The sequence below is a fragment of the Arachis hypogaea genome, chromosome 8 (assembly GCF_003086295.3).
Source record: "Arachis hypogaea cultivar Tifrunner chromosome 8, arahy.Tifrunner.gnm2.J5K5, whole genome shotgun sequence".
Lineage (NCBI taxonomy): Eukaryota > Viridiplantae > Streptophyta > Magnoliopsida > Fabales > Fabaceae > Arachis > Arachis hypogaea.
The window spans coordinates 45,873,799-45,883,570 of NC_092043.1; the positions used below are offsets into that span (position 1 = coordinate 45,873,799).

At 33.4% G+C, this 9,772-nt stretch overlaps 1 protein-coding gene across 1 annotated transcript; it reads left to right on the forward strand.

Moving 5' to 3' along the window:
• The first annotated feature begins 3,550 nt into the window (after positions 1-3,550).
• On the forward strand, positions 3,551-9,271 carry LOC112705425 (potassium channel KAT3). The gene is made up of 13 exons (XM_029288766.2): positions 3,551-3,705; positions 3,956-4,171; positions 4,401-4,551; positions 4,895-4,963; positions 5,066-5,383; positions 6,140-6,379; positions 6,453-6,551; positions 6,632-6,664; positions 7,191-7,376; positions 7,667-7,744; positions 8,192-8,261; positions 8,799-8,951; positions 9,168-9,271. Exons 1-13 carry the CDS (start codon positions 3,551-3,553, stop codon positions 9,269-9,271), a joined length of 1,872 nt encoding a protein of 623 aa, XP_029144599.1.
• The last annotated feature ends 501 nt before the right edge of the window (positions 9,272-9,772 follow it).

Below are 9,772 nucleotides of genomic sequence, written 5' to 3' on the forward strand. Positions count from 1 at the left end.
CGAGAGAGGTGATTTGAGAAAGAGAGAGGGAGCACAGATGGAGGGGAGGAGGCCGCTGCCACAGCCGCCGCCACCATCGAAACACCTGCATCGTCGCCGGTCCGCCCACGAGCCGCCGCCAGAACTGCGAACAAATGAAGACGTCGCCACCGTTCATGCATGCTTCTGCCGCCGCCGTAGAGTGCGTCGCCGGGAAGGGGAGCCCGACACGAGGAGGGCGGCGCGCAAAGGAGAGAGAGAGAGGAATCTGAGGCTGAGCTGGGTTCCTGCAACCGCCGATCTACCTAGCCGCTGTCGCTCCATCGCCCACGAGCTGCCAGTGGTTCTGCTTCGGCTTTTGCATCTGCTTCTTCTTCTTGCTTCGGCTTTTGCTCCTTGCTTTGGCCTCTGCTTTCTGCTTTTACTTGAGCTTCTGCTTGAATTTCTGCTTCTACTTCTTGTTGAATTTGTGTTTCTGCTTTTGTTGATTTTTTTGCATTCTGCTTCTGCTTGTGTTGATTTAGTTGTTGAATTTGTGTTGATTTGTTGAATTTCTGATTCCTTGATTTGTTGAATTTTGGTTGATTTCATTGATGTTGTTATTCTTGGTGGTGTTGGTGCTGGTGCTGGTGCTGGAGGTAAAGGTGCCGATAGTGGTGGAATGTATTTTTATTCGGAAAAAATTAAAAGAACGATTTTAATACGAAAAAAAAACGTTAAAGATGATTCTAAATAAAAAAATTACATTGGGGACGATTTCGATTCTGACCCTTAACGTTAGATACCAAAACAATACTTATCCCTTAAAATTATTTAATAAAATCATTTTTATGTCATTAATATTTTACGTTAATACTTTTTTGACCTTTTTATTATAATTTTTATAATTTATAAAATAAAATTTACTCAACAAATAAAATATATAATATTAAAATTTAATTTTTTAATAAGAATTAACATTTTTTATAATATACACTTTTTAATATATAATTGAAGAATCTAATATGAGAAATTATAAAATTGATTATAGGTTAGTTATATAAATCATAAATGTCATTACTTTACTTTAATACTATTTTTATTTTAATCTTTTATATGATTTTCATAATTTTATAAAATAAAATTTACTTAACAAATTGAACATGCAATATTAGAATTAGGCTTTTGATATAAATTAACATCTTTTAGAATATAATTTTTTTATATAATCAAGTATGAAGAGAGTAATTCTTTACATTCAAGCAATTTTATATTTAAATTTATCTAAGTAATTTGAGTTACGTGTTTTTCATGTTTCTTCTTCACTCTGATTCGGATGCTACATCTTCTTCTTCTTCTCTTCCTTTTTTATTATTTTTCAATTTCGTTATCGACGTCACCAACAACACCTCTTCCTCTTCCTCTTTCTCTTCCTCCTCCTATTGAAATTTTGTCTCCTACTTCTTTTTCATCCTTTTCCTCCATCGTCATCATCATCATAATCATCATCGTTATCGTCATTATCTTCTTCTAATACATATCATCGTTATCGTTATCATCGAATTCGAATTTATATAATAGACAATTTTCAGTTTATTTGATATTATACAATAATTTCGTTTTGAGCTAATTTTCAGTTCATTCAAGACGCAAGTGTTTCTAAATTCGAATTTATATAATAGACAATTTTCTATTCATTTGGTATTATACGATGATTTCGTTTTGATAACATTTTCGGTTCACTCGAGAGGCAAGTGTTTTTGAATTCGAATTTCTATAATAGACCATTTTCGGTTCATTTGGTATTATTACAATAATTTCGTTTTGATAATATTTTCGATTCATTCGAGAAGCAAGTGTTTCTGAATTTGAATTTATATAAATGACTTAAATAAATTTAGATGTAAAATTATTTGAATTTATAACAGAACTCATATTAATATAAAAAAAATTGTGAAATTGATAATAGATTGCTTACTTAAATGCTATTTATAATTATATTCTACGGATGGTTATATAAATAGATTATTTTCTATACGTTGTTACAAACCAAATTTAATGTTGACATGGAAAATTCATATAAAATTTAGAAACTTAGTTGTCATTAGCTTGTTAAATATTATTTTGGCCTCTTTTTATATAGAAAAATATAGGGAATCAAGTGTCCACCAGCCAAGAATTGAACAACTCAATTAATAATAATTAATTTTAAATTATTTTTTTAAATTTAAAATTTGATTAATTGACATTAATGGTATTTTTGAATCAAAACTTATTCTAATAATTAATTTATTTTTACTTCCACTCATCATTCACCACACAAAACCACACTTCCCAATGCCTTGCGCTGCTGCAGTTTCGTCCTCACGCCGCTAGCACCACCGCTGCACCGTCCTTGGGTGTCATCACCAGTCGTCTTTGCATTCTTTTCTGCCACCTCATCTGCCGTTCCCGCAGAAAAGACAGACACTATCGTGCTTCTGCTTCACCATCCTCGCGTCCCATCGCGACTCTCCATCGCTCGCTACTCGCACCCCACGGTTCTCCATCCATAGCGACGCAGCCACCACTAGGTCCTCATTCGCGACGCGCGATCAACTACTCCTATCCATGGCGACTCCTCCACTTGTCGCAATGCGCCACTGCGAGTCCCTCCACTGTCCACGCAATGCCGTCTAAGACGTCGTCGTCGGCCACCCTGCGACTCTTCTTCTCCTCCTCCTATTTGGTTTTAGATGATTTTTTTTTACTAGTTTTTTATGTTTTTTTTTCTACATTTTGGATAATTCTTTTTATTAGTTTTGAATGATTTTTTCCCTATGTTTTGTATATTTTTTTGTTAGGATTTGGATGATTCTTTTTATTAGTTTTGAATGGTTCTTTTTCCTATGTTTTGTATTTTTTTCTTAGGATTTGGATGAACTTTTATCTTATGTTTTGGTGTTTTTGTTTTTTGAAATTTCGAAATTTTTTTTTTGAAAAGAGGAATTAGAATTTGCGTAATAAATGGTAAAAGGTGAATTAGACTAAGAAGAGGCAATTAATAATCATTAATTTTGTATCTTTAAAAAAAATTTTAAATAACTACTAATTAATAACAATTAATTAGTATAGAATATAATTTAAAAATATTTGTTAGCTTGTTATTGGCTAGACCCTTCTTAGTTCGTTAGTAAAATTGTTTTATATATTACAATAGATATATAGATAGAAAATAGAGAAATAGATTTCAAGTTTATTGTGTTCTAAATACACCGTAAAGGAAAATCCATGACATCCAAAGGTTTCAGTTTTGTTGTTCTCAATGTTGACAAGACCCTGGATCGCTTGCATCTCTAGTCTCCATATACCATAAAGAGTCTGTGAAGGCTTGCATTGTTATCTCAGATTCTAGTGCTTAGGTAGAATTACAAACAAGATAATTAGCTTTGTTGTTATCTAATATGTAGCCTAAGGCTTGTCGCTTTTGCATGTATGTATATATTACTGTGCTATTACGGTATACCACAACGTTGATAACAAAGATTCAAAGAAGGATTGATATTTGTTTATCCATCAAAGGAAGCCATTTTGGAATAACGTGGCCCCAACAATGTTGCCATTTGTAGCTAGAAGTAGTTCTAGGAGCGAAATAAACCACTTCGCCTCAGTTCCCAGCAGCCTCTTACCAGCATTTGGCACCAACTTTGATGAAGGGTATTTGAACCTTAGAAAATATGTAATAGCTCCGTATAACCGAAGATATCGGTAGGAATATTAATTTTCTTCAAAAAATTAGTTGAAAAATATTGAGTCGAACAAAAGCTTCTCTGCTATAGGTCATGGTATGTGTGAGACTTAAATGAACTTCACGTTCCATCTTATGGTAAAAGACGAAGTGTGTGTCTCGACTCAATATACAAAACATGAATGATAAATCCAGATCGATAAATATCTATTATTAGTTATTTTTCAATTAATTTATGCATTACTATGTGGAATTGCAATCCATGATTAGGTTGTGGCAAACGTTCTTAGTTGCATTGGTGGTTTACTCTGCATGGGCATCTCCATTCGAGCTAGCCTTCAGAGAACTGTCAATTGGGTCGCTGGTGCCAGTTGATATCATTGTGGATGGCTTCTTTGCCATTGATATTATCCTTACTTTCTTTGTGGCTTATTTGGATAGATCAACTTATCTCCTCGTTGATGACCATAAGAAGATTGCTATAAGGTGGGAACATCTTATTAATGTGATATATCCTGGTTTTGGTCATTTACTTTCTTATTACGTGCTCTCTTAGTTTAGTTTATGTCATAGATAACCAAATCAATCAAAGCACAATGAAAATATGTTAGTTCAGTTTAAGTCATAGATAACCGAATCAATCAAAGCATTATGAAAATATGTTGGGTTTCTTCTATCATTTTTATTCAAGATTTTTGCATTTTCACTTTGTCAGATATATTAAAATGTTACACTTCCCAATGGATCTAGCATCCACTCTCCCTTTCGACCAGATATACCAAATTCTGACAGGCAAACGACACGGGCCCGAGATCTTTGGTTTCCTAAATATGCTTAGACTATGGCGATTGAGACATGTTAGCGAAGTCTTCTCAAGGTACATTCATAAGAATGATAGTAGATCAAAAGCAAATCAGAAAAAGAAAATGAAAATGCTCCCAGGTTAGTTTGATAACTGACTTCAAATACAAAAACAAAATGATATCATAATATCATGTGTACTCGACCACGTAACCAACCTTCTATAAGAAAAATTATTGTGTAAGCACACTTAGTGAGACCTCACAAATGGGTGTATATTTTGAAGAAATAAGTAAAACTCACTTGTATTATGCTTAAATATGATATATGAAACTATGTCAACTTAAGATTTTCTAAGAATATTTGGTAAATTTTCTTGTTTTCCCATGTGTAACTAAATACTGCTAGTTATTTTCCAGGCTAGAGAAAGACATACGAATAAGATACACTGCAACAAGATTTTGTAAACTTATATGTGTAAGTGAATAGATCTTCTCTTTGGGCATAATTCCGAATAAGAATATGTAGAGTGACTAATCTAGGTTCATTCATGCTTTATTTGTCTCTGGTGTATCATAGGTTACGCTATTTGCAGTTCACTTCGCAGGCTGCATGTATTTTTGGTTGGCTTTCCATCACAAAACACCCGAAAATACATGGCTCCACAAGGAACTACCGGATTTTAAATATAGGAGTGTCTGGTTGTGTTACATCTATTCCATGTACTGGTCTATAACAACTCTTACCACTGTTGGCTATGGAGATCTGTATGCAGTGAATACAGAGGAGAAGGTTTACAGTAGTTTATTTATGCTGTTCAACATAGGCCTCACGGCATATATAATCGGAAACATGACTAATCTGGCAGTTCATAACACCGTCCGAACCTTTGCAATGGTAATATTTCGTTTTTTCCAATGAATATTTATGGAATTTTAATTCCCTTGACTAAGCATTATATTTGATAACACTATCATCCACATAGTTGGCTTTAAATCTTATGCACAAAATAAAAATTTTAAATGTGAAGTATGTTTTTAGTCCTTAACGTTTGCGATTTTTTTTAAATATTTTTAATATTTAATTTAATTCAATTTCGTCCCAAACATTTTTTTATTCATTCTATTTTAACTTTTTTTATTTGTGTCAAAACTATCTTTAAAAATTTTTAATTGTGTCCCTAACATTTTACATGGAGTTAACATCTAGGGATAATTTTGACCAAAAAAAATAAAAAACATTAAGGGCAAAATTAAATGCAACTAAATGTTTGAGGTATTTTTGAAAAAAATCGTAGAACTTAGAAACAAAAAACATACTTTATCCAAATTCAAATAACCAAAGCTTTCCCAGCTGCCTAAGTTTGGTTGCCTCCTGCCTTCTTAAAAGAAGTCAAAGGAACAAAACAGACACATAAAGGAACAAAACATTAAGCTATAATTCCACATTTATATGTTTTAGTTTTGTTGTATTGGGACTCTCCTATATATAAAAACTATCTAGACTAGATGCTTAAATTGATCTTCAAACATAAGGATATTAAGTTCATTTTAAATATAGAATTAATATTAAGATCAATATTAATTTTATCTTCTTATATGATTTTCGGCATTAGTCTAATTTTTTTTTTTTTTTCCCCTCCGGGCTCGCCAGAGGGATGCCTTTAACAGAGTGTTACGATATGCAAGCAAAAGTAGACTCCCAAAACGTTTGAAAGAACAAATGTTGGCGCATAAAGAATTGAAACTTAAGATGGAAGAGTCACAGCAACAAGAAGTGCTACAGGACCTCCCTAAAGCAATTAGATCCAGTATTGCTCAACATCTTTTCAGCAATGTAGTTGATAAAGCATATTTATTTAAAGGAGTCTCTGATGAGTGTATCATTCAGCTGGTAAAATCTTTTTCTTGTTATCTTCTATGCTGTTATAAAGTGGATGGTAATCTCATGACACTTAATCACACAGGCGTCAGACATGAAAGCAGAATACTACTTACCTAAGGTTGACATTATCTTGCAAAATGAGATGCCAATATATTTCTACATTCTGGTATATGGATCACTGGTAAGGACATCTGTATATCTTTCTCAAATCCTACCCTTACACCAGGCTTAACTGAAAACCTGAACTATTTCTAACTGTAGGATCTATTTATACACAAGAATGGAAGCGAACAGGTGAGATGTTACTCAACTAACCATTTTCTGAGTAAAATACCATTTTCTAGCGAAAGGGAAATGTTAATATTGCAAGCTCCTAGTGATTTAGAAAGAGTACTACATAAATCCCAATAAAGTATAATGCTGAATAAAAAACGATCAAAAGAGGGAAAAACAATAACATGAGAATGAACTATAGAGAATGAAAGTGTCCCACAGACCTGGAAGACACCATATGCATCAACCTGAGATTAGAAGTATTTTGAAAGATCATGTCTTCTTCAACAATTCCCTGGTAACCTGTGCAAGCAATTCAAACTTAGTCTTTGAACTGTGATTTCAGAAAACCTTCATCAAAACTGTAAATCATAAAAGTGAAAATGTAATAAGTATCATACATAACTGTAGAGAGCAATAAGCAAGTCAGCCTACTAAAGAGATTAGCAGAATTAAATTTGTTGGGATTCTGGAATTGAAAGTAGTATCAATGTTTCCAACCTAACATTTCATAGACGAGCTCTTAGAAAAAAAAATTTTTTTCCAGCTTTTGTTTGAATTAGAACCTGGAGGCATGGCTGGAGAAATCGGCGGGATGTTTAATATTCCACAACCTTTTACAGTTAGAACTAGGAGGCTCTCCCAGGTCATACGAATCAACCAACATCAGTTCAAGCAGATGATGCAACCATTTAATAATGATGGGAGACAAATCATCAACAACTTCATTAAGGTTTGGAGATTTATAAGTTGATAAAGATAGAAAACAGAATCACAAATGCATACACATTGCTGTTTCCATTTGAAAGTCGACTTTAATAAGCACACTTCAAGAGCACTCCCCATATTTTTTTTGCTAAATTTATCAGAATATAAAATGTTGGTCCAAATAGCATTTTGAGCCACACCAAAAAATGACGGAGAAATCAATCCCAATTTCCTTCATCCAAACCTCATTTATATCCCTGTTCAAATGGCTTTAGCTATATTTTTTTATTTTAACATTGGTACTTATACTCCCAGTACTTGAGGGAACAAAGAGGCAGCGTGCTAGAAGAAATACCATACTTATCAGAATTACTAGGAGACCTGTATCTCGAGGTATATCTTTTACTTCTGAATATCAACAAATAAAACTTTTGATTGATTTAGGCAAGAAACCTGAAGTTTTAACTAATTCACAAACATAGTACAAATTCAAAATGAAAAAGATGCAGTGAGATCATGGGTAGTATGGTTTCATGCTTATGGCTAAAACCTTTTACAAGTTGTTTTGGAAGACTTGTATTTAGAGATTAACTTCAATAGTGTCCAACAAAAAATATTTTACATGGTCATCTATTGTAAAAGTTAAATAATTTTTGCAAACATGATAATACATTTATTTGGTATATAAAAGGACAGGCTAATGCAAAGCATCCGATGTTACGTAGGTTTCAAGGAAGAATTTATCTGTAATAAAAAAATATTTAAAAATGAAAACAACATTGAAAATTTTTATCAAAATTAAGTCATTATATTTTATGATGATAACCGTGTTTCTTGCAGCATATAACACAAAATGGGGACTCACACGATGAAGTTTCAAGATATCACGATGATGGACCATGTAAAGAAGGTAGACTTAATCACGCCTAGTAAAAAACATTAAGCTATTAACAGTCTTAAGTTTAATCTAAACCCTAGAGTAGGAACTTCGCAAAATCATTTAGCTAAAAACGAGCATTCAGGATTCTGTAAAACAGATCCAGGGAAACATGTGCATGTTCATGTTTGTGAAACAGAAAGAAATATTGGATTATGGTATGTTAGTTGTTTACATGAACTGATAAAGGCGCACAAAAATCAACCGGAGGTTATGCACAAAAGCATCATCTTGGTTGTAGCTACCTATCTAAACCTTGATTATGAATAAAACCAGCTTCATCACAATCTTAGTTCAGTGACAAACAAATCAAACTCTAAATAACAAGAATTATCTGATACGTATGATTTTCAAGGTTGCTTTCTATCAGTTTCTGTGTTGAACCACTTCTCCAAAAGATAAGGTTAAGGAAGTTGTCAAATATTTCACCGAGATTTTTTTAGTTAGATGGCTTTAATACTGCTTAGCCATATTTGCAGCATCGGCTCATGCTACTGCTACTTATTTCAGGAAGGACTATAAATTCCAATCCATGGTCAAGCCCAGCTTCCACTAGAATAATAATCCATGGTCATCATCCCAATGAAAAGAAAATGGGAAAAGGAGACACGAAAAAGCTCATACTTCTCCCGAGCTCAATAGAAGAGCTTTTCAGAGTAGCAGGTAAGTATATTTAGAACATTTTTCATATCAGCAATAAACCATCTGATTCAATAGAAGTTACTCCACAGTAAAGGTCAAGAAATTGATGCACAAGGAGTGATGTTCCACAATGAAAAACTGTTGCACTGGCAACATTTGTAACATTATGATTTTACCAGTTAATTGTGTTCGTAGAATCAAGAAGACAGAGTTGAATTTTGTCATCTATGTTTGCAGAGAAAAAGTTCAGTAAAAGAGCGAGCAAAATTCTTATGGCGGATGGCTCAGAAGTAGAAGAAATAAACGTCTTAAGAGATCATGACGAGTTATACATCTTCTAATGATCAAATTCAAGACATCTAGATGAGGCCGGTTTGGTCTTTGGGATATGATGCTGTGTTTCTAGACGGTTTAATCAAACAAGCTCGGGATGCACTGTAAGTCTGTAAGTAACTATATTACAAATTTACAATGACAAAAACAGGTATCCATTCAATATCGAGGAATTAATCTGTTGTATAAGCATGGAAAAATCCAGAGTGATACCTTTGGCTAGAGTATATCAGTCTCTGTTGAGCATGTCAAGAACAGCATAAGCAGCCTTTTGGAAATGATTCTTCTCTTCATCCAAAGTTCGTTTCTTATCCAGAGCAGAGCCTTTACATTTCTCTATCTCTTCCTCTATTAGAACAGAATTTTGATTGATTTCACTGCAACCAGAAAGGAACATAAAATTTCAGAACATATATATCACTCTCTAACAAATAAGTGATTAGCCATCTCACGTGATCATCTTAAGCATGTTCTCCATGATCGCTTGTGCTTCGTGTGATATCTCTTCA

Coding starts and splice junctions, on each gene's coding strand:
- LOC112705425 (XM_029288766.2), top strand. CDS start 3,551: ATGTTGCCATTTGTAGCTAGAAGTAGTTCTAGGAGCGAAATAAACCAC. Junction 6,552..6,631: donor TTCTGGTATATGGATCACTG/GTAAGGACATCT, acceptor TTCTAACTGTAG/GATCTATTTATACACAAGAA. Junction 8,262..8,798: donor TGATGGACCATGTAAAGAAG/GTAGACTTAATC, acceptor TACTTATTTCAG/GAAGGACTATAAATTCCAAT.